At 37.8% G+C, this 26,838-nt stretch overlaps 10 protein-coding genes across 10 annotated transcripts; 6 read left to right on the top strand and 4 right to left on the bottom strand.

Moving 5' to 3' along the window:
• Positions 1–384: 384 nt before the first annotated feature.
• MONOS_15866 (uncharacterized protein) lies at positions 385–2,193 on the top strand (the record flags this gene model as incomplete). The annotated part of the gene is made up of 1 exon (XM_067868766.1): positions 385–2,193. The coding sequence occupies one exon, from the start codon at positions 385–387 to the stop codon at positions 2,191–2,193; it is 1,809 nt and encodes a 602-aa protein (XP_067720237.1).
• Positions 2,194–3,149: 956 nt separating this feature from the next.
• Positions 3,150–4,898, bottom strand: MONOS_15867 (uncharacterized protein; the record flags this gene model as incomplete). The annotated part of the gene is made up of 1 exon (XM_067868767.1): positions 3,150–4,898. One exon carries the CDS (start codon positions 4,896–4,898, stop codon positions 3,150–3,152), a length of 1,749 nt encoding a protein of 582 aa, XP_067720236.1.
• Positions 4,899–5,358: 460 nt separating this feature from the next.
• On the bottom strand, positions 5,359–7,540 carry MONOS_15868 (uncharacterized protein; the record flags this gene model as incomplete). Its single annotated transcript, XM_067868768.1, has 4 exons — positions 5,359–5,454; positions 5,759–7,229; positions 7,403–7,467; positions 7,538–7,540. 4 exons carry the CDS (start codon positions 7,538–7,540, stop codon positions 5,359–5,361), a joined length of 1,635 nt encoding a protein of 544 aa, XP_067720235.1.
• Positions 7,541–9,249: 1,709 nt separating this feature from the next.
• MONOS_15869 (uncharacterized protein) lies at positions 9,250–9,561 on the top strand (the record flags this gene model as incomplete). Its single annotated transcript, XM_067868769.1, has 1 exon — positions 9,250–9,561. One exon carries the CDS (start codon positions 9,250–9,252, stop codon positions 9,559–9,561), a length of 312 nt encoding a protein of 103 aa, XP_067720234.1.
• Positions 9,562–10,774: 1,213 nt separating this feature from the next.
• On the top strand, positions 10,775–11,288 carry MONOS_18233 (uncharacterized protein; the record flags this gene model as incomplete). The annotated part of the gene is made up of 2 exons (XM_067871233.1): positions 10,775–10,793; positions 10,882–11,288. The coding sequence occupies 2 exons, from the start codon at positions 10,775–10,777 to the stop codon at positions 11,286–11,288; spliced, it is 426 nt and encodes a 141-aa protein (XP_067720233.1).
• Positions 11,289–11,622: 334 nt separating this feature from the next.
• On the top strand, positions 11,623–12,198 carry MONOS_18692 (uncharacterized protein). The gene is made up of 2 exons (XM_067871735.1): positions 11,623–11,751; positions 11,848–12,198. Exons 1-2 carry the CDS (start codon positions 11,717–11,719, stop codon positions 12,083–12,085), a joined length of 273 nt encoding a protein of 90 aa, XP_067720232.1. The 5' UTR covers positions 11,623–11,716; the 3' UTR covers positions 12,086–12,198.
• A 4,221-nt stretch (positions 12,199–16,419) lies between these two features.
• Positions 16,420–17,877, bottom strand: MONOS_15543 (uncharacterized protein; the record flags this gene model as incomplete). The annotated part of the gene is made up of 1 exon (XM_067868428.1): positions 16,420–17,877. One exon carries the CDS (start codon positions 17,875–17,877, stop codon positions 16,420–16,422), a length of 1,458 nt encoding a protein of 485 aa, XP_067720231.1.
• Positions 17,878–18,787: 910 nt separating this feature from the next.
• On the bottom strand, positions 18,788–19,327 carry MONOS_15542 (uncharacterized protein; the record flags this gene model as incomplete). The annotated part of the gene is made up of 4 exons (XM_067868427.1): positions 18,788–18,798; positions 18,881–19,032; positions 19,068–19,299; positions 19,324–19,327. 4 exons carry the CDS (start codon positions 19,325–19,327, stop codon positions 18,788–18,790), a joined length of 399 nt encoding a protein of 132 aa, XP_067720230.1.
• A 1,994-nt stretch (positions 19,328–21,321) lies between these two features.
• Positions 21,322–22,242, top strand: MONOS_15541 (uncharacterized protein; the record flags this gene model as incomplete). Its single annotated transcript, XM_067868426.1, has 4 exons — positions 21,322–21,349; positions 21,427–21,560; positions 21,790–22,060; positions 22,181–22,242. The coding sequence occupies 4 exons, from the start codon at positions 21,322–21,324 to the stop codon at positions 22,240–22,242; spliced, it is 495 nt and encodes a 164-aa protein (XP_067720229.1).
• Positions 22,243–24,022: 1,780 nt separating this feature from the next.
• On the top strand, positions 24,023–24,484 carry MONOS_15540 (uncharacterized protein; the record flags this gene model as incomplete). The annotated part of the gene is made up of 1 exon (XM_067868425.1): positions 24,023–24,484. The coding sequence occupies one exon, from the start codon at positions 24,023–24,025 to the stop codon at positions 24,482–24,484; it is 462 nt and encodes a 153-aa protein (XP_067720228.1).
• Between the last annotated feature and the right edge of the window lie 2,354 nt (positions 24,485–26,838).

The following is a 26,838-nucleotide window of genomic DNA, read 5'->3' as shown; positions in this document are numbered from 1 at the left end:
TGAGAATTTTTGTAATCAAAATGAAATTATCTCTTGTTTTTATCGGAATAAGATATTTTGAAATTATTTGAATATTTATTTAATAATAAAAAATAATATTTTTTAATTCTTTCATTCATTCAAATACATTTGTTTTTTCTAGAAAGATTTTTCAAGTTCAGAGCTTTATATATAAAAACAATTGAAAGAAACAAAATTTCTCTCATTTTCAAAAAAGCAAAATTTTGAAGAAATCACCAAAATGAATATTTGAAAGTCAAAATTAAAATATATATATTGAAAAATAATTAATCAAAAAATTTAATTAGCCTCTTTTTCAAAAAGAGATCAGTGAAACCATCATGTTTGGAAGAAGTATTTTTAATTGGAAAACGAATCGAAATAATGACAAATATCACATTGAAAATGTGGAGAAGAGGGGGAGAGATCTATTCAGGCAGGCTGTTTGGAGGGAAGGGATATGGAGGGGAGAAGGGTGGAAGTGAAGGCAAAGAAAAAGGAGGAGAAGGAGGAAGAGGAAAAGGAAGAGAAGGAGATGGAGATGGAGAAGGCATTGAAGGGAGTATTTCGGTGAGTGAATCACGATTCTCTTCTTTTTGCGTCTCATCAGCCCCGTTCCTTTCTTCACCTTCAATACCCCTTGTATCCCTCTCCAAACTCACATTTTTCAATATTTCAACAGCAAATGAGGCATGTTTGCCTTTAACGACTATGTCAACCCAAACATCATATCTAATGAACAGTTGCTCCTTTTCATCAGTTTGCGACGCATATGATGGAGGGATTGTTCATTCCCTCAACAACCCCTTTGCCTCTTTGACAGCCTCAAATACTTCATTCATTGGGTGTTGTCGGACAAGAAATGTTGAATGCATTGGAACTGCAGATAGAAAATTGACTCCGGGGAGACAAAACGAAACAGAAAATGGATCCAATTCGTTTATTTGGTGCGAGTGGAACGGATCGAGGACGACTGGAGAAAGTGACTCGTGGACTGATGGAGTGTCAAGCGGAGGGGCTATCTGCATGTACAATCTCAATTCTGGAGAACTTTCTGTTTCGAATTGTCTGTTTAATAACTGTCTTGCATACAGCCGTGGGGGTGGAATTATGTGTCATACAATCAAATCTGTGCGTATCGAAAATAATGTGTTCAATGCTTGCACAGCACAAAATCAATATGGAGGAGGAATGTATATCAGCTCTGTTTCAACATGTGCTCGGATCAGCGGTTGTGAATTCCAGAATTGCAAGGCATACAGCGATGGAGGAGGGATTAATCTCAATAATTTTCAGGTTTCAGGGCAAGGATGCATTGGAGAAGAAATAGGAGAAGGGGAGAGTGCGTGTGTGTTTGACTGCTGTTTCACTTCATGTTCAATCACAAATTCACTTGGCGGAGGAATGTTTTGTAAAAATGTGCCTGAGACAAAATTCAAAATGAGGAGCATTCAGTTTCTTTCATGCACCGCATCAACAAAAGGAGGCGGATTGTTCTTTTCTCCATGGAAAGAAGTACTGCCAAGTGACAAACTGTATTTCTATTTTTTGTTCTTTCACAACTGCAGTTGTTCCAGTAATCCATCATATGGAGATGACATACATTACGAGGACAGATACAACCTCTGTTTATCTTCTAATAACCCATTTCATGAATGTTACACAACAAACACAGACGAGAAGAGAGTGTGCTATGCATATGATTACACGGTAAGTGGTTGGTCGTTCTATCACACAGAAAAGTGGGATTGGCTGAAGAGGGGGATTCTCAATCGGTTTGTGGCAGTGAGCGGAGGAAACGCAGAAGAGTTGTGCGGATTGGATGAGTCAAGTGCATGCAGAACCATTGGTGTTGCAGTCATTCGGAGCGTGATCCAGGTGAGTCTGTCAGTCACGCTGATGGGAGGGGATCACACAAGCGAGACAGAAACAATTGAGATTGGGGCAAAGAAGATTTCAGTCATTGGAAAGGGGAGGACGGAGAGTTCGATTGGAATAGGAGCACTTTCATCGGTAGGAACTCTGTTCAGTGTGTCAACAGGTCATCTTGGTTTATTGCACATGAAGATTGATTACAACTCAAATTTAAGTCCTTCTCAAAGTGTGGTTGTTGTAAATTTTGGAAGTGGGTCACTCTCATTGGATGATGGTGCAATATCAACTTCATCTTCTTCGTATCCTCATCAATTTTAGTTAAACTTTCTTCTTTTTCTTTTTTCTAACTTTTCTTCAAATATTCTTCAAAAAAAATCATTTATTCAATTTTCCTTTTTCTCATTTCTCTTATTTATTCCCTTCATTCGTTTTGATTGAATTTTTTCTTTCATCTATTTTCGTGACAAATATCTCTTCTTCAATTTTCTTCCGGTCATATATTTGTCAAATTTTTATTTTCTTCTTTTCATCAACTTCCTCTCATTCTTTTTTCATTTAATATGATTCATTTAACATGCTTTTTAAAACGTTCAAAAAAAAAAATCACTTCTTTTCCTTTCCTTTCATTTATTTCATCCTCCTCATTTCACACAAAATGTATTTCATTTTTTGTGCACAGTTTTCAAAGATTCATCAAATTTCCTCTCCTTCCATTCTCGATGTTGATTTATTTTCATCGACCAAACTTCAAAGAATTTCTTTTCTCCCTCCTCCAAATTGTTATCCTTTCTAACAACAAAGCCCATTTGAAATGTTTCTGCTTTCTTTCAAGAAATTAATAGCATTTCTCCCTTTCTTGTAAAAAAAAGAAATCTCGAAATACAAATCCACATCTTAGTCTGATCCAGAATAATTTCAATAATTTCATTCAAACAAACAGGTGAGAATGAAAAAGAAGAATGAGGAGGAGAGGAAGAAGACAACAATGATAATGACAAAGAGTCGGAAGAAAATGAAAAAGATGGCAATGAAGGTTTATATTTTCTGAAAAAAAAATTATTGATGATAAAGTTGGTGATAATAATTATGAATTTGGCAATGCCTTCACAATTAGCAGCATCAACAAATGCTCTGATTCTGTCTTTCTGCTCCAAGTTCTTCGTAATCTCAAGTATCTGCTTCCAAAAACCAATAAAAGCAGAAAAATAGATTTGAAGCCGTTTGCTGATTTTCTGTTCACATGAAGTGAACTGAAGCGATTGGAGAACATTTTTTTAAATAAAAAATGTCGAGAAGGAGAAATAATAAGCAGAGGAAGATGAGAAGGAAGAAGAAGATGAAGAAAGTGCTCCTGTTCCAATCGAAATTTTATCTTTGCCTTTCCCAATAACTGAAATCTTCTTTGCTTCAATATCAATTGTTGTTGCCTCGCTTTGATGATCCCCTTCCATCAGCGTGATTGTCAAGCTTATTTGTATCTTACACATCTCAAACGCATTCTTCACTGTCAGACACGGATTTGATTCATTTGCCCCACAAAGTGGAATTGTATCATTTCCACTCACTGACACGTATATCGTCTTGTCCTTCAGCCAATCCTTCTTTTCTGTGTGCTGATATGCCCAAGATCCTGAACTCGAATAATTGTATGCAAAGCACACTCTCTGATTGTCAGTATTTGTGGTATAACATTCTTTGAACGGAATTCCAGAGTTCAAATAGACATTGTGAGTATCGACATACTCAACATCATGCCCGTATGGAGTGGCTGCAGAGCATTTGCACCCATGGAAGAAGAGGAAATAGCAATAAATCCCATCTGTTGGAACAGCTGTTTTATTTGGCTCCAAATGCAATCCGCCTCCTCTTGTTGATGCAGAGCACGAAATGAATTGAATGTTTGTCATTTGGAACGATGATGGAACGCTTCTGCAATACATACTCCCACCCCATGAATTGATAATTGAGCACGAAATGAAACTGCAGTCAAACACACACGCACTCTCTCCTCCTTCATTTTCTGTTGGAATGCAATCAGCTCCTGAAACCTGAAAATTATCCAATCTCAAACCTCCTCCTTCAGCGCTTGCTTTGCAATTCTGAAATTCACATCCGCTGATCCGAACACATGTTGAAATCAAATAAACATACAACCCTCCTCCATAGAAATTCTGAGCTGTGCATGCATTGAATGAATTGTTCACAACCTCAACGGATTTTATATTATAGCACATTATTCCCCCACCCCGGCTGTATGCAATGCATCCATTGAACACGCAATGCGAAACAGACACCGATGCCGACGTCTGACTGTACATGCAGATTGCCCCTCCACTTGACACTCCATCTGAGTATGAATTTTCTGCTCCTGTTGTCCTCGATCCGTTCCATTCGCACCAAGTGAATGTGTTTGCTCCATTGGATGTTTCGTTCTGTCTGTCTGGCTGTTTCTTATTATCTGCATTTCCTTCACATACAACATTCCTTGTCCGACAACATCTGACAAACGAGGTGTTTGAAACAGACAAAGAGGCATAGGGGTTGTTGAGGGAATGAACAATCCCTCCATCATATGCGTCGCAAACTGATGAAAAGGAGCAACTGTTCATTAGATATGATGTTTGGGTTGACATAGTCGTTAAAGGCAAACATGCCTCATTTGCTGTTGAGATGTTGAAAAAAGTGAGTCTGGAGAGGGATATAAGGGGTATTGAAGGGGACGAAAGGAATGGGGCTGATGAGACACAAAAAGAAGAGAAGTGTGATTCACTCACTGAAATACTCCCTTCAATGCCTTCTCCATATCCATCTCCTTCTCTTCCTCTTCCTCTATCTCTTCCACTTTCTCCTCCTCCTTCTCCTTTTTCTTCACTTCCACTCTTCTCCCCTCCATATCCCTTCCCTCCAAACAGCCTGCCTGAATAGATCTCTCCCCCTCTTCTCCACCCTTTCAATGTGATGTTCCTCAACACCCCAATGCTCCCACTCACATCAAATGCCCCTGCCTCATCGTCCCTCCCCATCCCCACAACAAACTTTTCATCATTTTCCCTTTTTCCAACTTTTTTTCAAATACTCCTCAAAACATTTTCTCTTCAAATTCCTTTTCCCTCTCATTCCTCGCCATTCATTCCTTTTCAATCAATTTTCTAATTCATTCCTTCTTTTTCTCAAATTCTTGTCAGACTCCCTCTTTTGTCATCTCATCCGCTTTTCGCTCTTTCTTCTATCGCTTCTCCTCCTTTTCTAAAATCCTAATCTCTTTTAAATAAATATATATATACAAAAAAAAGAAAGAAAAGAAAAGAAAAGAAAAGAAAAGAAAAGAAAAGAAATTACAAGATAAGATGTTTTTATAATGATAAATAAAAACTCATGCCTTTTTCATTCGCTCCTCTTCACTGACTTCTTTCTTTCTTCTTCTTCTTCTAACATTGATTCTTTCTTCCACCTCATCCATCTTCTTCGCCTTTGATTCCAATCTCATTGCAAATAGCATTCCTTTCCTTTTCTCCTGAAATATTTTCTCTTTCCAATCCTCACATTTCCTTCTTCTCCAAGAACTCCAAAATCCAAAATCTCTGAATAAGATGAAAAAGAAGATGAAAATGAAGGGGAACGAAAACCTGAATTAAACAAAAAAAAAAAAAAATAAGAGGCTAATGATGGCAAAGAGAAAGAGAAAGATGTCGAAAAGAATCAATGGATTTCTTTTTAAAAGCGAAGAAGAATTAGATGACAATGAAATAGAATATGGAAAAGAAGAAGATGAAAATGTGTCTTGCTTAAAAATAGGAAGAGAAGAAGAAGAAAACAAAGATAACAAAAAATGCGAAGATGAAGAAGATGAAGAAGATGAGAAGGATGAACAACACAAATCCACCTCCAATCCAATTTTGTTCTTCCCTTTGCCCATCCCAATGACTGAAATCTTCTTTGACCCAATATCAATAGTTGTTGTCTCGCTTATGTGATTCCCTTCCATTAATGTGATTGCCAAGCTAATCTGCACCTCACACATCTCAAACGCCTTCTTCACCGTCAGACAAGGAAATGCTTCATTTGATCCGCACAGCTCATTCAAGTCATTTCCACTCACAGAAACATATAACGTCTTGTCCTTCAGCCAATCCTTCTTTTCTGTGTGATAGTACGACCAACTACTTCCCGTATTATCATATCCATAACATACTCTCTGCTCATCTGTATTCGTTGTGTAGCATTCATGAAATGGATTTCCTGAAGAATTAAAAAGATCATAGCGATCATAATACATCACATCATGCCCATATGGATTGGATGCATCCCTGCATTTGCATTCATGGAAGAAAAGGAAAAAACAATAAATCCTATCATCTGGTGCATTTTGTTTATATGGATTTAAATGAAACCCTCCTCCATATCCCATTGCAGTGCATGAGATAAATTGAACGCTCCTCATCTTGAACTGGGGAACTATATTATAACAACACATTCCTCCACCCCAATTATTTGAAAGAGAGCATGAAGAAAAGCTGCAGTCAAACACACACGCACTTTCTCCTCCTCCATTCTCATCTCCAACACATCCTGTTCCTTTCACTTGAATATTTTCTAATCTCAACCCTCCTCCATCGTGGTGTGCCTGACAATTCTGAAATTCGCATCCACTGATCCGAACACAAGAAGAAATTCCATACACATACATTCCTCCTCCAATCCATGTTCGAGCAGTGCATGAGTCGAATGTGTTATTTGTAATATCAACCGATTTGATGTTGTAGCAATGAATGCCTCCTCCCGAATAATACGCTTCACATCCACTGAACGAACAGCACTTCACTGAAAGCGTTCCAGAAGATAAGCTGAACATGCAAATTGCTCCACCATTCGAAGAGCCATCGGCGTATGAGCTAACTTCTCCAGTAGCCTTCGATCCGTTCCATTCGCACCAAATAAACGAATTGGATCCATTTTCTGTTTCGTTTTGTCTCCCCGGAGTCAATTTTCTATCTGCAGTTCCAATGCATTCAACATTTCTTGTCCGACAACACCCAATGAATGAAGTATTTGAGGCTGTCAAAGAGGCAAAGGGGTTGTTGAGGGAATGAACAATACCTCCATCATACGCATCATAAACAGACGTAAATGAGCAACTGCTCATCAGGCATGTTGTTTGGACTGACGTAGTGGTTGGAGGTGAACATGCATCATTTGCTGTTGAGATGTTGAAAAATGTCAGATAAGAGAGGGATTCAAGGGATATAGATATTGAAAAGAGGAATGAGGAAGAAGATGAGATGAGAGATTCGCAAACTGAAACGCTTCCTTCTCTTTTGATTTTTTGACCATATACCTTTTTTGCCTCTTGGCGCCTGTCGCAAATTATTTCCTAAAGTCAGATTCTTTCCCCACCTCTTCTGCTGAAGACGATTGGCTCCCATTAAAAGCAGAAAAGCATCTTTTTTCTTCAATGCTTCTGAATGGAAACAACATTCCAGCATCCTTCATCATTTGCTTTTTTCAAAATCGCTTTTTCAATTGTAACCATCTTCTGCCTTCTTTCCATATTCCATTCACATCCATTCCTTTTGAATATTCATGCAAAAGTCCCTGTCATCATTGAAAATAAAAATTTAAAAAAAAACATAAAATTGATATTAAAAATATCACAAATCAGTACCATTTTCTTTTCGAAATCATCATCTTCTTCTTCATATCCTTCTTGACTTCCTGTCACATTTCTTCTTCAACCATTTCCTCAATTTTCCGATTACTCTTTTCCGTCGCTTCCCCTTCTTCTTTTTCAAATCGCTGCACAAATCTTCAAAACCCTCCTCTTCCATTCATTTCAGTTAACACCTCTGGCTCATTCTTCAATATTCTCAAATTTTTTGTCATTGCCTGCTTTCTCAAAAGCATCCAACGTGCTCTTTTTCCCATGTTCATTCGTTGCCTGAAAGCATCCTTCCATAAATCTTAATCCCTCAAAAAAATAAAAAAAATAAATATGTGAAAAATTTGAGAAAAAAAAATAATATAAAACAAACTCTAAAAATATATTTATTGCCAATCTTCACACACTTTCTTCTTCTTCTTGAGCCTCTCAAATTATTGTTCTTTTCTGCCAACAAAACTCGCCTTTTTTGTTTCCCTTGAATGTTTCATTGCCAATGAAAGTGATTCTGTTCTGCTTCCAAAAACTTGCTTTATTTCCAATCCTCGGAACTGCACTCATCGGAATATCCTCTTTTATTCGAATCTTTCGAAAAGGCGGAGAAGGTGGAGAAGACGAAGAAGAAGAAGAAGAAGAAGAAGGAGATGAAGAAGAAGAAGAAGAAGAAGAAGAAGAAGAAGAAGGTGATTGAAAAGATGGAGAAGAAAAGGAAGATGATGCAAAACGAGAAGAAGAAGAGGAGGAGGAAGAAGATGAAGAAGATGAAGAAGATGAAGAAGATGAAGAAGATGAAGAAGATGAAGAAGATGAAGAAGATGAAGAAGATGAAGAAGATGAAGAAGATGAAGAAGAAGAAGAAGAAGAAGGTGATTGAAAAGATGGAGAAGAAAAGGAAGATGATGCAAAACGAGAAGAAGAAGAGGAGGAGGAAGAAGATGAAGAAGATGAAGAAGATGAAGAAGATGAAGAAGATGAAGAAGATGAAGAAGATGAAGAAGATGAAGAAGATGAAGAAGATGAAGAAGATAAAGAAGATGAAGAAGATAAAGAAGATGAAGAAGATGAAGAAGATGAAGAAGATGAAGAAGATAAAGAAGATGAAGAAGATGATGAAGGAGATGAAGGCGAAGAAGACGACGATGATGTGGAAGAAAAAATAGAAGAAATAGAAGAAAGAAAAACATGGAATTATATTACTATTTTGATAAATAGGGAGAAGTTCGTGATGAAGATGATAAAAAAGGTAGCAATAACGATAATTAGAATGGAAAAGGAGAGGAAGAATAGGAATGAAGAATAGGAACAAATTGCTGCGATTGTCAATGTGAAAGACGATGCAACATATAAGTGAGATGCAAAGTGGAGTGACATATAGGGAACAAGAGCTAATTGAACGGAGCGTCGGGAGAGAGGAGCAGAGCCCAAGTGAAAAAGAAGAAAAAAGCACGCAAAGATGAAAACAACAAATTTAATGAAGAAGAAGAAGAAGAAGAAGAAGAAGAAGATGATGATGATGATAAAAATATTGATGTTGATGTTAATGACTACGGCTATTGGATTGGCCGAATGGCGCAGCATGCGAAGGGGAATGCTGCTTGCTCTGAAATGGGAGTGCTGTTGGATCACTTGGACAAGCAGCGCTGGCAATCCATCTGTGGCAATGCCAACCGCTGCCACTGCCGCTGCCGCTGCCGCTGCCAATGCCAATGCCAATGTCAATGCCCGACAAGGTGACGCCAGCCATGGCACAGGCGCAAGCGAACAAGACGCTCGTTGAGAATGTGTCTTCCTCAACAAATAACAACAGCAATAGCAATGGCAATGAGAAAGAGAAGGATGAAGAAGATGAAGAAGATGAAGAAGATGAAGAATATGAAGAAGACAATTGGCAAATTGAAGCAGACGAAATGGGGCTGCCGAGGAAGGAAGGGATGCTCATCTTTCTGTGCTTGAAGGACATCGCTCTTCGCCTGCGTGATTGGAAGGCATCAAATGCCAACGAGATTGCGGATGAGGAAGATAAACCCTGATGAAAACGAAGAGAATGAGTTGGCTGTGCTTCAGCGAAGAGGAAGATGGATGGAAAGGTTGGCATTCATTCATCAACACTCATGATGCAAATGACAATGCTTCTGAAATGCATTCTCTGATGCTCAACGCACAAAATTCAAAGGACCATGTACAAACATAGAAGCTGAGCGAAACAACAGCTTTGTTGAAAAACAAACGATGAAAACAAAACCCATCAAATTCTCTTTCATCGGCTGTGGTGATAAAGAAAATTAACTTCGAATGATAATCGCCTTGCTTGCTCAAAATGGCTGCCTCTTCGAAGAATGAAATTCAAATGTGGTTGGCCTGAATGTTGCTCGACTGCCAACAAATATTTGATAATTGGATGTCTCGTAGTTGGCGTTTCTCCACTCTTTTGAAGCAAAAGCGGAATCACAAATAGAATTTCGCAGCCTTCCATGTCTGCCTGGCACAGTCCGAGAAACAGGAAAGCCTTACAAATAAAACCGATATTTTGGGGCTCTCCTTTTTTCGTTGAATTATTGCCTGTTTTAAGTAATAAATATCCTTCCCTCGATATTGCCAGCCACTTTCCTTTCCAAAAAAATACCCCAAACTGCTCTCCCTGCCTAACATTCCAAAATTCTATATAATATTGTGCAGATTTTATCCTTAGCAGAATTCCATCCATAAATCTACATTTTATAATATGAAAGTTGAATTTGTTTTCACCTCTTGCTCCAAATAAAAAATCATGAAAATCATGTATCTTCCGTAACTTCATTTATTTTCCAATGCCTATATAATAATCTGCTCCATTCCCTTCGCATTGCTCCACAAAGCGGAGATTGGCCATTTCAACAATAACTCATATTCCTGCACTTTGGAGAGGATACAGACGGAAATATCTTCACAACATATAGAACAATATAAAATACATACATTATGTGTTTTTGTGTTATTGATAAAATTGTTGCATTCCCCTTGGCCATCCAATTTCCAATAATCATCAGGCATAATTTCAAAAATATTGCATCTCCACCATTGACTGTTGTCACACAGGAAATAATATTTCTAGCTCTACAGGTAATGCTCATTCACGGTATTCTCATTCTGTAAATGGAATATTCCGTTTTTTCAAATTGAATGATCATTGAATCCATAACAAAAAAGACTCAAACCAACAAATCATTTTCATATTTTCTTTTTCTCGGCAATGGCTGAGTGAAAATGGACGTGGTTGAGGGGGGTGTGTGGAAACAAAAATTAAACTTGTTTTGGGGATATATTTGTTCATTTTCTGAATTTCATGTGTTTGGCAGTGTTTGATTTCTAAGCGAGCTTGTTTGTGGGGAGCAGGGTTCAGCTTGTGGCTGATCAGAGGAGCGGATGCGCACAAGAGAAAATGGTGCTTGCAGCAGCTATGCTTGATGGGATGATTTTTCAGCAGTTCCTTTTTCCGAAAAGAAAGGCAAACGAGGGAAACAATGTTTGTGAGAAGGAGCAGGAAGGGGAGGGGGATAAAGAGTGTGGAGCAGAGTGCCTGTTTGGTGGAGGAACACATTGCAAGTGGAATTTATACAGACATATTTTTTATTTTAAAGGAGGAGACAAAAGCGAGTTGGATGTTGTATTTTGGGAGCTGATGGGTGGGGATGTTTGGGGATGCAGTCATGCTCATCTGGGCAGTCGAGGCAGCACAGGAAAGGGACTGTGCGATTGTTTTGTGAGCCTTTCATGGTGAAAGAGGAGACAGGTTTGATAATTTGTTTCATGATAATTTATATATTTGATATTTTTTATTTTATTTTATGATTATTTCTTTTTTTTTATTGAAGATATTGGGTGAATTGCCGAAAGATGCATGGAAAGCTATCACATGTTGCCTGAGGGATGCTGAATGGGTGCAGAGTGTTTTTTAAGCCTTGCTTGAAGAATGAGAGGAAGAAGAGATATATTATATTTTTTTTTGGATTGAGGGCTGGATGGAGGAAGATGAGAAGAGAAGAATGGTGAGAGCGGGGTTGAATGGGCAATGGAAGAGCGGGTGAAAACAACATTTAATTTTTTCTTTATTTGGAATTGGATTTGAAAGGCGAAGGCGTGGTGTGGTGTGGTGCTTGGAGTGGATGATGTTGGGGTGAGAGGTATTTGGAGGGAGGCAAACAGGGGATGAGTGGAGTGAAGAGAAATGAAGATATCTGGAGGTATTTTATTCTTGTTTGTTCATTTTCTTCATATATCATTTTTTATTTGTATTTGTATTTGTATTTTTTGATTTCATTGATGTGTGATGCGATCAGGTGTTGCCAGAAGCGCCGGGGGAGCATGAAACATGGGATGTGGAAGCACTGCTTTTTTTATGAGCATTTCAGGAAAAAATTGGGAGAAATGGGCAACCGAAGAGTGTTTGGCAGAATGATCCAGGCGGAAAAAACTGAAGAGAATGGGGAAAGAAATTTTTGTGGAATTTTTTTTAACAAAAATCTTTTCGGAAGCAGCAGCAGAAGAGGCAGAATAAGGGGAACTCAAGCTCAATGAAATATTTTTTGGCATGGCGCTAAGAGGCATGGGGAAGGGGGAGAATGAATAGGAAGAATTTTTGTGAACGAATTTCATTTCTCTTCTATTTGCCGATTTTTTCTCTTCACCTTCCATTCCACTTATATCCCTCTTTCATTTGACATTTTTCAACATCTCAACAGCAAATGAGGCATGCTCACCTTCAACCACTACGTCAACTCAAACATCATGTTTTATGAACAGCTGCTCATTCTCATCAGTCTGCGATGCATATGATGGAGGTATTGTTCCTTCACTCAATAATCCCTATGCCTCTTTATCTGCCTCAAACACCTCGTTTATTGGGTGTTGTCGGACAAGAAATGTGAAATGTGAAGGAACTGCAGATAGAAAATTGACTCCGGGGAGACAAAATGATACATTCAATGGAGCGAATTCATTCACTTGGTGCGAATGGAACGGATCGAAGGCTACTGAGAAGAGCGACGATTATTCAAATCAAACCTCGAATGGAGGAGCAATATTCATGCGTGATTTGACATCTGGAACACTTACCGTTTCTCACTGCGCGTTCAACGACTGCTCATCATATTGGTGTGGAGGAGGGATTATGTGCTATACTATCAAAGCAGCGACTGTTGAAAGCAGCACTTTCAATTGCTGTATCTCCTCAAATCGATATGGGGGAGGTGTATATTTATATGACGTTTCAACATGTGCTCGGGTGAGTGGATGTGAGTTTGAAAATTGTAAAGCTAGTGGCCTAGGGGAGGGTTAAAATTAGATTATTTTCAGGTTTCAGGGCAAGGATGCATTCGAACAGAAAGTGGAGAAGGGGAGAGTGCGTGTGTGTATGACTGCAGTTTCACTTCATGTTCGGTTACAAATTATAATGGTGGAGGCATGTATTGTGCAAATATTCCAATCACACAATTCAAAATGAGGAGCATTCAGTTCATTTCATGTTCAGCATCTGCACATGGAGGTGGATTGGAGCTATATCCATACAGGCAAGCATCACAAAATGATGTAATTTATTGTTATTTCCTGTTTTTCCATGAATGCAAATGCTCTGCAGCCACTCCATATGGGCATGATATGGTATATTATGATTACTACAGTGTATATTTATCCAAAAATAATCCGTTCTATGAATGCTACACCACAAACACAGACGAGAAGAGAGTGTGTTATGGACATGATTATACGGATTCCAAGGGTTGGTCGTACTATCACACAGAAAAGTGGGATTGGCTGAAGAGGGGGATTCTCAATCGGTTTGTGGCAGTGAGTGGTGGTGGCGAAGAAGAGTTGTGCGGATTGGATGAGTCAAGTGCATGCCGAACCATTGGTGTTGCAGTTGAAAAGAGCGTGATCCAGGTGAGCCTGTCAGTCACACTGATGGGCGGGGATCACACAAGCGAGACAACAACAATTGAGATTGGAGAAAAGAAGATTTCGGTCATTGGGAGAGGCAAAGATAAAAGTTCCATCGAAACAGGAGCTCTTTCATCATCAGGTGCGCTGTTCAGTGTGTCAACAGGTCATCTTGGTTTATTGCACATGAAGGTTGACTGCAACTCAAATGCAAATCCTTCTTCGCCGAGTGTGGTTGTGGTATCTTATAGAAGCGGATCATTTTCACTTGAGTCAAGAAGCGAATTGGGCAAATTAGTAATATGGATTATTTAATTTAATAAAATTTCTTGATAATCAAAAAGAACATTTTATTTATTTATTTATTTATGAGTTTTGTATTTTGAATCAAGTGTTCCATTTCAAAATCTCTTTTCAAACCATTTTTGATTTTGGACATTCTTCAAGAAGAAATAATAAAGTGTTTTCTTCTGAAATAATCATTTATATTTAAAAATTCGATGAGAAATAAAGATGATTTTAAATGTTTCAATACCGCGTATTTTCCATGGAGGGATGAAACTGTTTGAACGAATGAGATATTTTATAATCACTCCATTCCCAAAATTTCGCTGTTATCGCAGAGTAAAAAAAATTTTTTTCTTTTTTCCCAAATACAGACATTTCAGTATCAGCCATTTATTTGTTCTCTATTATTTTTTTATCGCAGGGACATTTATTTATTGCCCTTAATATGCTCATTGGAACATATCAAAAGAATAGAGGAAAAAATTGAATGAATATATTTGAAACACCATTAAACATTGTTTTTGCTGATTTTTCATTTCTTATTTATTTATTAAAAAAAACATCTCGACAATAGTTATTTTTTTGAAAATTATTTCTTTTCGGCTAAAAAACTATTCTCATCTTTCAAAGAGACGTCAGACTTGGGGGGAAAAAATATTGATTAACTTTTATTATAGATTTTTTATTGCATTAAATCCATTTCTCACTTCTCATTCCTAGTCCAGTGTGTGCTTTTCTGTTTTTTATTCATTTCTCCATTTGAAATGAAAATTGAAATATCACCATTATTTGTTTGTCCAAAAAGAAATTCCATTTATTTTTTTCAAATTGGTTATATTCCATCGTTATCAATGTTCATCAAAATGGTTGAAATACTTATTCTCACTCATATCATGAATGCAAGTAAAATCTGGTTAAACAATAATTCTGAGCATTATCCGCAACAATTCAAAAACAAATTTGTTCGAGTGATTTGCAAAAAGTTGCCTTTTTTATTTGACATTATTCTTTATTGGAACTTAATTTTTTTTTTGTTTCAATGAGACAACCAACTTGGAATTCTCAATCACTTTCTTAAATTTCTTCTTATATATGTGAAATTCTTTTTGAAAAGTCGCAAATGTTTAATTTTCACATAAAAATGAAATTAGAAGTTATTTCGATAATTCTTTCCACATAAATGAGAAAATTTTCATTCACACTATCTGAAGCAAAGAATTATTTCTGATATGGGGGAAAATATGAAACTTCAAGCTTTTTCATTGAAAAATTATGCACTTTTGATTTTCTTTAAGAGATTAAAAAACATAATAAAAAGGGATTTATTTTTTGACATTCGTGAAATGTCACCACACTTGATGTTTTGATTTCAGCAATGCCTGTTAACAGATATGAAAATCAAAATAAATTTGAAATCTGAGAAAGTAATATAAAGTTATGAGTGAAGCAATTATTTTGTGCTTTGTGCATAAAAAGCTTGAAATTCGGTATTTTCCCCCATATGACTTGATTATCATTTCATTCAAATCAGACAGATTGACTGTCAAAATTCAAAATATTTTACCATTTTTCATTTTTATGTGAAAATTAAACATTTGCGACTTTTCAAAAAGAATTTCACATATATAAGAAGAAATTTAAGAAAGTGATTGAGAATTCCAAGTTGGTTGTCTCATTGAAACAAAAAAAAAATTAAGTTCCAATAAAGAATAATGTCAAATAAAAAAGGCAACTTTTTGCAAATCACTCGAACAAATTTGTTTTTGAATTGTTGCGGATAATGCTCAGAATTATTGTTTAACCAGATTTTACTTGCATTCATGATATGAGTGAGAATAAGTATTTCAACCATTTTGATGAACATTGATAACGATGGAATATAACCAATTTGAAAAAAATAAATGGAATTTCTTTTTGGACAAACAAATAATGGTGATATTTCAATTTTCATTTCAAATGGAGAAATGAATAAAAAACAGAAAAGCACACACTGGACTAGGAATGAGAAGTGAGAAATGGATTTAATGCAATAAAAAATCTATAATAAAAGTTAATCAATATTTTTTCCCCCCAAGTCTGACGTCTCTTTGAAAGATGAGAATAGTTTTTTAGCCGAAAAGAAATAATTTTCAAAAAAATAACTATTGTCGAGATGTTTTTTTTAATAAATAAATAAGAAATGAAAAATCAGCAAAAACAATGTTTAATGGTGTTTCAAATATATTCATTCAATTTTTTCCTCTATTCTTTTGATATGTTCCAATGAGCATATTAAGGGCAATAAATAAATGTCCCTGCGATAAAAAAATAATAGAGAACAAATAAATGGCTGATACTGAAATGTCTGTATTTGGGAAAAAAGAAAAAAATTTTTTTACTCTGCGATAACAGCGAAATTTTGGGAATGGAGTGATTATAAAATATCTCATTCGTTCAAACAGTTTCATCCCTCCATGGAAAATACGCGGTATTGAAACATTTAAAATCATCTTTATTTCTCATCGAATTTTTAAATATAAATGATTATTTCAGAAGAAAACACTTTATTATTTCTTCTTGAAGAATGTCCAAAATCAAAAATGGTTTGAAAAGAGATTTTGAAATGGAACACTTGATTCAAAATACAAAACTCATAAATAAATAAATAAATAAAATGTTCTTTTTGATTATCAAGAAATTTTATTAAATTAAATAATCCATATTACTAATTTGCCCAATTCGCTTCTTGACTCAAGTGAAAATGATCCGCTTCTATAAGATACCACAACCACACTCGGCGAAGAAGGATTTGCATTTGAGTTGCAGTCAACCTTCATGTGCAATAAACCAAGATGACCTGTTGACACACTGAACAGCGCACCTGATGATGAAAGAGCTCCTGTTTCGATGGAACTTTTATCTTTGCCTCTCCCAATGACCGAAATCTTCTTTTCTCCAATCTCAATTGTTGTTGTCTCGCTTGTGTGATCCCCGCCCATCAGTGTGACTGACAGGCTCACCTGGATCACGCTCTTTTCAACTGCAACACCAATGGTTCGGCATGCACTTGACTCATCCAATCCGCACAACTCTTCTTCGCCACCACCACTCACTGCCACAAACCGATTGAGAATCCCCCTCTTCAGCCAATCCCACTTTTCTGTGTGATAGTACGACCAACCCTTGGAATCCGTATAATCATGTCCATAACACACTCTCTTCTCGTCTGTGTTTGTGGTGTAGCATTCATAGAACGGATTATTTTTGGATAAATATACACTGTAGTAATCATAATATACCATATCATGCCCATATGGAGTGGCTGCAGAGCATTTGCATTCATGGAAAAACAGGAAATAACAATAAATTACATCATTTTGTGATGCTTGCCTGTATGGATATAGCTCCAATCCACCTCCATGTGCAGATGCTGAACATGAAATGAACTGAATGCTCCTCATTTTGAATTGTGTGATTGGAATATTTGCACAATACATGCCTCCACCATTATAATTTGTAACCGAACATGAAGTGAAACTGCAGTCATACACACACGCACTCTCCCCTTCTCCACTTTCTGTTCGAATGCATCCTTGCCCTGAAACCTGAAAATAATCTAATTTTAACCCTCCCCCTAGGCCACTAGCTTTACAATTTTCAAACTCACATCCACTCACCCGAGCACATGTTGAAACGTCATATAAATATACACCTCCCCCATATCGATTTGAGGAGATACAGCAATTGAAAGTGCTGCTTTCAACAGTCGCTGCTTTGATAGTATAGCACATAATCCCTCCTCCACACCAATATGATGAGCAGTCGTTGAACGCGCAGTGAGAAACGGTAAGTGTTCCAGATGTCAAATCACGCATGAATATTGCTCCTCCATTCGAGGTTTGATTTGAATAATCGTCGCTCTTCTCAGTAGCCTTCGATCCGTTCCATTCGCACCAAGTGAATGAATTCGCTCCATTGAATGTATCATTTTGTCTCCCCGGAGTCAATTTTCTATCTGCAGTTCCTTCACATTTCACATTTCTTGTCCGACAACACCCAATAAACGAGGTGTTTGAGGCAGATAAAGAGGCATAGGGATTATTGAGTGAAGGAACAATACCTCCATCATATGCATCGCAGACTGATGAGAATGAGCAGCTGTTCATAAAACATGATGTTTGAGTTGACGTAGTGGTTGAAGGTGAGCATGCCTCATTTGCTGTTGAGATGTTGAAAAATGTCAAATGAAAGAGGGATATAAGTGGAATGGAAGGTGAAGAGAAAAAATCGGCAAATAGAAGAGAAATGAAATTCGTTCACAAAAATTCTTCCTATTCATTCTCCCCCTTCCCCATGCCTCTTAGCGCCATGCCAAAAAATATTTCATTGAGCTTGAGTTCCCCTTATTCTGCCTCTTCTGCTGCTGCTTCCGAAAAGATTTTTGTTAAAAAAAATTCCACAAAAATTTCTTTCCCCATTCTCTTCAGTTTTTTCCGCCTGGATCATTCTGCCAAACACTCTTCAGTTGCTAATTTCTCCCAATTTCTTCCAGGAATGCCCAGAAAAAAAAGCAGTGTTTCCACATCCCATGTTTCATGCTCCCCCGGCGCTTCTGGCAACACCTGATCGCATCACACATCAATGAAATCAAAAAATACAAATACAAATACAAATAAAAAATGATATATGAAGAAAATGAACAAACAAGAATAAAATACCTCCAGATATCTTCATTTCTCTTCACTCCACTCATCCCCTGTTTGCCTCCCTCCAAATACCTCTCACCCCAACATCATCCACTCCAAGCACCACACCACACCACGCCTTCGCCTTTCAAATCCAATTCCAAATAAAGAAAAAATTAAATGTTGTTTTCACCCGCTCTTCCATTGCCCATTCAACCCCGCTCTCACCATTCTTCTCTTCTCATCTTCCTCCATCCAGCCCTCAATCCAAAAAAAAATATAATATATCTCTTCTTCCTCTCATTCTTCAAGCAAGGCTTAAAAAACACTCTGCACCCATTCAGCATCCCTCAGGCAACATGTGATAGCTTTCCATGCATCTTTCGGCAATTCACCCAATATCTTCAATAAAAAAAAAGAAATAATCATAAAATAAAATAAAAAATATCAAATATATAAATTATCATGAAACAAATTATCAAACCTGTCTCCTCTTTCACCATGAAAGGCTCACAAAACAATCGCACAGTCCCTTTCCTGTGCTGCCTCGACTGCCCAGATGAGCATGACTGCATCCCCAAACATCCCCACCCATCAGCTCCCAAAATACAACATCCAACTCGCTTTTGTCTCCTCCTTTAAAATAAAAAATATGTCTGTATAAATTCCACTTGCAATGTGTTCCTCCACCAAACAGGCACTCTGCTCCACACTCTTTATCCCCCTCCCCTTCCTGCTCCTTCTCACAAACATTGTTTCCCTCGTTTGCCTTTCTTTTCGGAAAAAGGAACTGCTGAAAAATCATCCCATCAAGCATAGCTGCTGCAAGCACCATTTTCTCTTGTGCGCATCCGCTCCTCTGATCAGCCACAAGCTGAACCCTGCTCCCCACAAACAAGCTCGCTTAGAAATCAAACACTGCCAAACACATGAAATTCAGAAAATGAACAAATATATCCCCAAAACAAGTTTAATTTTTGTTTCCACACACCCCCCTCAACCACGTCCATTTTCACTCAGCCATTGCCGAGAAAAAGAAAATATGAAAATGATTTGTTGGTTTGAGTCTTTTTTGTTATGGATTCAATGATCATTCAATTTGAAAAAACGGAATATTCCATTTACAGAATGAGAATACCGTGAATGAGCATTACCTGTAGAGCTAGAAATATTATTTCCTGTGTGACAACAGTCAATGGTGGAGATGCAATATTTTTGAAATTATGCCTGATGATTATTGGAAATTGGATGGCCAAGGGGAATGCAACAATTTTATCAATAACACAAAAACACATAATGTATGTATTTTATATTGTTCTATATGTTGTGAAGATATTTCCGTCTGTATCCTCTCCAAAGTGCAGGAATATGAGTTATTGTTGAAATGGCCAATCTCCGCTTTGTGGAGCAATGCGAAGGGAATGGAGCAGATTATTATATAGGCATTGGAAAATAAATGAAGTTACGGAAGATACATGATTTTCATGATTTTTTATTTGGAGCAAGAGGTGAAAACAAATTCAACTTTCATATTATAAAATGTAGATTTATGGATGGAATTCTGCTAAGGATAAAATCTGCACAATATTATATAGAATTTTGGAATGTTAGGCAGGGAGAGCAGTTTGGGGTATTTTTTTGGAAAGGAAAGTGGCTGGCAATATCGAGGGAAGGATATTTATTACTTAAAACAGGCAATAATTCAACGAAAAAAGGAGAGCCCCAAAATATCGGTTTTATTTGTAAGGCTTTCCTGTTTCTCGGACTGTGCCAGGCAGACATGGAAGGCTGCGAAATTCTATTTGTGATTCCGCTTTTGCTTCAAAAGAGTGGAGAAACGCCAACTACGAGACATCCAATTATCGAATATTTGTTGGCAGTCGAACAACATTCAGGCCAACTACAACTGGATTTCACCGCTGAAAGAATTTATGATTTCAGCAAACAGCAAGCTTGGAGTTGACAATTAGGTAATTCAGTTTGTGCAGCACACATTTGGATATTAAACACATTTTCTCCTGCAATTCCTCCTCATCCGATTCTTCTTCTTTTTTCTATATATCTGCATCTTCTCTGTCACAAGCTTATCTCTTCAAGAGCAATCTCTAACAAAACGACCTGGCGATTAAGATACCTCAACTCTTCTCATTTGCGTCAGATGCATGCGATCAGAGCACACATAAAATACTTCTCATCAATCATCGCTCTTATTTCATTATTCCTTCTCTCTTCCTTCTCTCTTCCTTCTCTCTTCCTTCATTCTCTCATTTTATTTGCCAACTCTGCTTCATGTTCTGAAAGATGACGTGTCCCCTCACGGACATTTTGTGCTCAAACAAGCAAATAACCATGCAGCTCACGAAACGCTCGGCTGAAAAAACAAAAAGTTGAATCGAATCTCATCTTCAGAGCTGATTTTATTACATTCAATGCATTTGATTGAGAGACAGTGGCAGGTTTGGAGGAGATGAAAGTGGAGCATTCCTCATCAAAGAAGGAGGAGTTAAAAAAAAGGAGAGAAGGAGAAGGAGAAGGAGAAGAAGAAGAAGACAAAGAAAATAATGATGATGAAGTGGATGAAGAAGAAGATGCTGACGAAAGTGAAGAAGAAGAAGAAGAAGAAGAAGAAGAAGAAGAAGAAGAAGAAGAAGGCAAAGGAATCGAAGATATAGTGTGGATGGAGGAAGAATGAGTGCGAAGAGAGAAGAGAAGAGAAGGAGGAGGAGGAGGAGGAGGAGGAAGGAGCAACAGAAAGAGAGATTTTGAATGAAGAAAAAGAAGAAGAATGTCAAGTGTATTTCAGCTTTGGAGAAATTCTATTACAAACCAACACGAATGTTTAAGAAGATATCAACTCAGAAGAAGAAGACGATCGGAAAAAAGGAAGAAAAGATGTTCAACTGAACATTTAGCAATGGATGCAACATGGAAGAGCTGAAGAAGATGGAGGATGGTTTGCTTTCGAGAAGAAGAGACGAAGGAGAAGGAGGGGGAAGTGATTTAACTTTTGGTGGATTGTCATCTTCATAGGGCAGCACGAGCAGAATGGGAGCAAGTTTGAGAGCAATAGAAGTAGCGCAACAACAATAGAAGGAAAAGCAGATGAAACAGATGGATCTTCCTTTTTGAACAGTCACAAAACATATTCAGTTGAAGTGAGTGCAGTTTGATGTTCCGAAGTGAACGGACATCGAAGAGATCTGCCGCCCTCCGACTCCGCTGAAGAAGAAGAAGAAAGAGGAACAAGGGATAAGAGTCCTGAGGAAAGGAGGAGAGGAAGGTGCGCTGGCAGTGATTGTAGAGCAAAGGAGGTTTGATGGGAGAAACGGAGCAGATTCCGAAGAGAATAAGATAGACATCTTCCAATGCTCACAACATGTGTGGAATGCTTAGCGCGCTTGCCACAATGGCTCTCAGCACGTATCAACACAGCCGCTTCTATCTGGCCCTCAACATGTGATGGACTTGTTCAAAAGAAAGCAACAAGAGCAGGGGCAGCCGACGGAGGTTCCGTTTGTGAATATTGAGCGCTCATTGTATATTTCGTGTGCGGAGTTGGATGTGCACACGAACCTGTTTCGTGCGCTGAACGAGAACTCGATTGTTTACGACGACAGACTCACTGTCGATGAGAAGTATACGACGAATGACCTGCTCATTTTAGGTGCGGACCCCCTTGCAAAGTTCTCAAGCCTGCGCTGTTTTTCGCATTGTCTGGGCGGATGCAACAGAAGTGAGTGAAGCTGCCTCGTGAGGTTATATTTGATCTGTTACACATGAACAGATACTGAAGAATGTGGTGGAAGCAACAGAGGAAGAGGGGGAGATAGATACATCTCAGGATAAATCGGTCTGCGTTGGATTCTTAGCTGTTTGTGTCGAATGGGGCAGATACGCTGGCGAAGAAGAAGAACATCCTTCTGAAGGGGATTGTGATTGCGAATGAAATGAAGACACTGTTTATATCACAGGAAGAAGAGTTTGAAGAAGAGGCAAAGTTTTACGCGCTCAGTGTGGAAATCTTTGAAAGACTAGAAAAAAAAACACTTAAATTTTATGAGAAACATGGATTATTTCTTACAAGATTAACAAGATTTTCAAAGAAAAGAAAAGTCAGAAAAGCAGAAAAGAAAAAGAAGGCGCAAAAATTTTGAGCTTGGTTTTAAAAAAGAAAAGAATATCAGACAGATCAATGTTGGTGATGGAAAAGCTTGCAAGCAATGTGGTTTGTGTTGATGATATTTTCTATCAATAAAAACAAAAAACAACGTATTTATTTATTTTTGATGTAATTTCTATATGCTTATGGAAATTTAAAACTATAAACTTTGAACTTTCTCTTTTATTGTGAAATGTAAAATGTTTTTTGAAGGATTTTTGTGTTGATTTCAAAGGTCATTTTGTGAATGTGCTAATCGACAATCTGCATCAAAATGCCTGTTCGAACAACATTTCATTGGAAATCATTGAGGAGCTTTATCTTTCCAGTCTGTTTGGACTCACACAATCAATTACCAATATGTTCTGATCAAGAAGAAATAAAGATGCGATTCTTGAATAGAAAATGTTTGTCATATTTTTCTTTTATTGTTATTATTGTTTTTATCATATTTCTTGGTTTTCTTTTTTTTTAACCTTTTTCTAGCTCTCATTTTTATTTTTTCAATCAATTGGTTCATAAAGATATGAACCATAACTTTTCACGTTTTATTTCATTCATCTTCTTCTAAGTTCGGTCACTGGGTTCTTCAACGAGCTCTTTCCAGCATTTCTGTCGTCATTGGAGGCACAGCAGAAGAAAAAGACTAAACTTCAAGTCATCTTCCTTGCCCTTGCTGTTGCCTTTGTTGTCTCTGTGATACAATTGACTGTTCATTCCCAATACAACCAGACTTCCTCTTCTCATCGGCCACTCGATGTTTCTTCTCTTCATCCCCATCGCCTTCTTCTTCTTCATCTTCTTCTTTCTCAGATCAGCTATCCACAGATAGCTTCATCTCCACCTTGTTCGAGTCTGCCAAGCGCCCTTCTTCCAAAAAAATAAATATACTTTCATATTTCCAACAAAAGACCCCCTCCTCTTTCTCCTCCACCGCCAATTATCATCTGAATTTGTTTCTTCTCCTTCATCCTTTAGATCTCCTTCTCCTCCGCCTCTCTTCTGCACCACTTGTCCTCTTTATCTTCGTCAGCTTTCACAGAAAAGATCTCTTGCCTCTGATATTCTCAATGGATGGTACATCTTCTTTGTGCAACATCGCAAGCACAACCAAAGCTACCACGAGCCATCGACATGTTGATTCTGACAGATCTTCCACTTTCTTCACGTTTATAACAACGTATTTCTTCTTCTTTTTCGATAACCTCCTCCATGGAAGGAACATCATACAGCAGGTTGCTCTGCTCCATTCGCTGCATTCAATCACGTTTGATTCATTCATGCATTCTTCAACCATCCCAAATGACTCCTCATGTCTTTCTCCTTCCTTTGAACCTCAAAGTGCTTTATTACTTCTCCCACGCGTTGCAAACCATGTTTCAGAAGAATTCCATTTGATTTCAATTGTTTCCATTCAGCCAACAAGTTTTCAATAACTGATGGATCATCAAAATTCATAAATTGTGCATGATTGTTGTTCAGTCTGGCTGTGAGTGTCAGGGCATACGAGTTGGGGGAGCCTTCCTTTGCATCATTCCTGAACGAATGGATGAAGATGAGGAAGAAAAAGAGAAAGAGGAAGAAGAGGAAGAAGAGGAAGAAGATGAAGAAGATGAAGAAGGTGAAGAAGAAGAAGGTGAAGAAGAAGAAGAAAAGGGAGAAGAAGAAGATGATGATGATGAAGAAGATGAAGAAGATGAAGAAGATGAAGAAGATGAAGAAGAGGAAGAAGAGGAAGAAGAGGAAGAAGATGAAGAAGATGAAGAAGAGGTGGAAGAGGTGGAAGAGGAAAAAAATGCAGCTTGTCTGAAGAATGTGAAGGCGGAGAAGGCATCTGCACAAAAGAGCAATCAGATCCTTCACAAGTGCTCCAAAAATGGGATCTTTGACAGAATCTGCGTGTTGGAGACACTCTCAAACTGTGTGTAATCAGACAGAAATAACTGCAATGCAGATGGCTGGCTGGCAGATGAACAATTGCAATCACAATCATAACTACTCGAATTCGAGATCATATACAAAGAGGAATATGAAGAAGAAGAAGCAGATGATGGTGAAGATAGTGAAGATGGGAAAGGAGGAGGAGAAGAAGTGGATGAGTGGTGGGAATATGAAAGAAAATGCGATTGTGGTTGAGAAGGAGAAGGAGGATGCTGATGCTCATTCATTGCACCCTCTTTTCAAACAATTCTGAATGCCAACGTACCGATCAAGAAGACGATGCTTTGTCGCTCCTCTCTTCCCTTCCCCGCCTTCTACCCTCTGTTCTCCCAAAGGCGGCAGAAGAGGCAGAGTTTCTTCCCAATAAAACAACCCAGGCAGCTTTTCAGGCTCGCCAAATGCGTCACATAATTCATTCCTAATCTTCTCTTTAACTTCTTTTGTATGTTCCTTTGGCTTTTGAGGGTATTGGAATGCTTTGTTGTATGTGTCTTTCCTCAATCATTTATCATCTGTTTCTTCTTCAAGTTTTTCTTCTTCTTCATATTCGCTTGTATCTTTAGTTTCATCTTCCTCTTCATCATCATCATCATCATCTTCTTCTTCTTCTTCTTCTTCTTCTTCCTCATTATCATCATCATCGTCTTCGCCTTCGTTATCGTCAACTTTCATCTCATCTGAAATTTCCTCCCAATTTTTGGTTGATGGAGAGGATTGAATGAGAATGAACTGGAAAATTGGCAAGTGAAGAGGCAACTCGCTTTTGCAACTTCAGTGTTTGTTAAGATGTCTCCTGTTGCTCGTCTTTGCTGCGCATCCTGAAGCATTCAAAGAAGGCCATCATGGATATCGCATTGAAGGAGTGATTAGCAAAATGAAGATGAAGTTGCAGAAGCAGAAGCCGAAAATGAAGAAAAATCAGAGAGAGGTCGCTCAGTCGGAGACATTCACTCGAAAATTACTCACATGGAAGGAGAATACACATTGTCATGGAGAAATCTCTCGAATGTCATCTCTGTTGTCATTCACCCACCAATTAAGAATTGTTTCAATATTATTATCTTTTCGTCTGTGTCCCCATCATTCACAGAAAAAGGAGGGAAAGGCAACCTCCTTTTCTTATTACATGCCTGTTTCCCTTCATTTCTTGGCTCATCATAACATCTCTTCCATTTTCATTTATTTCAGCTGATATTCTGTGTTTGAATAAATATTCCTTTCTTCTTTCTGAGAAGAAGAAAAAGATGACGCTTGGCCCTGAATTTACGGGAGTTGAATGAAATAGAAATAGGAATATTTTTTTGTTGTTCATTGAAGAAGGCATTGAAGAAGAACGGGACGATCACAGTTGCTGAAATGAAGAAAGATGCTGCGTAATTGTGTGAATGAATAAGGAAGAATGAAGTTGAAGAAGTTGTTGAAGAAGAAATGAAAAAAGAAGAAATAGACGAAGAAGGAGATGACAGTGAAAATGAATATTTATTGTTATTGACAATTCCATGAAAAACTCAAAAAAGGTTTTGAAGAAGGAGGATGGTGTTATTGTGAGTTGTTTGTTTGTCAAAATATTTTTTCAATAAGTTGATTTCGGTTGAAAAAGAATTTCATAATCTCTATTATTGTATTGGACAAATTGATGCAATTAAACAAAATCGGCAATCCACGAATCAGTGGTTGATTTTGAGTGATTGTCAAGCACTTCTTGGCTCAAACAGAAAATGATGCTGATATATCACGCTAAAAAAACTAACCACATTTAAATTTGTTGAAGACCTTGCAAAGGAGAAGATGAAAACAAAGAAGAAGGTTTGAATACGAAGACGATAGTTGAGAAGAAGAAGAAGGTGATGATGTTGGCGTGTTGCTTTCCCACCGCAAACTTGTTTGTTGGATGAAGTGCAACAATTGCAGAAGCAGAAAAGCGAAATGGAATAAGAAGAAGAATGTGAAGCGCCTAAAGCAGTAGCTACTTGTGCACAGCGGTTGAGATAGCGTCGACGGAGGAGAGGATGCATTGTTATTATACGGAGCGCAGGTTAATCTCAGAGAAGTGTGGTGATCATGGGTGGAGAGAGAGGTCGGTTGCTATTGGTGAAGACGAGTAAGAAGAAGAAGAAGATGATGATAATGATGATGATGATGATGATGATGATGATGATGAAGTTAATGCTGAATGATCAGAGTTCAACACAATAATTGCTTTCGCAAACAAAATACTCGAAGTAGCAGATACGAAAAAAAAACGAAAGAAGTGAAAGAAGAAGGGGCATCTGAGAGAGAAATGGAATGAAATGAGTTCGATGAAGCTCTCTGGACAAGCTGGGCGACAAAGGCGAACAAGA

Source organism: Monocercomonoides exilis (genome assembly GCF_001643675.1).
Source record: "Monocercomonoides exilis strain PA203 chromosome Unknown scaffold55-566112, whole genome shotgun sequence".
NCBI lineage: Eukaryota > Preaxostyla > Oxymonadida > Polymastigidae > Monocercomonoides > Monocercomonoides exilis.
This window is presented reverse-complemented; position numbering and strand designations above follow the sequence as displayed.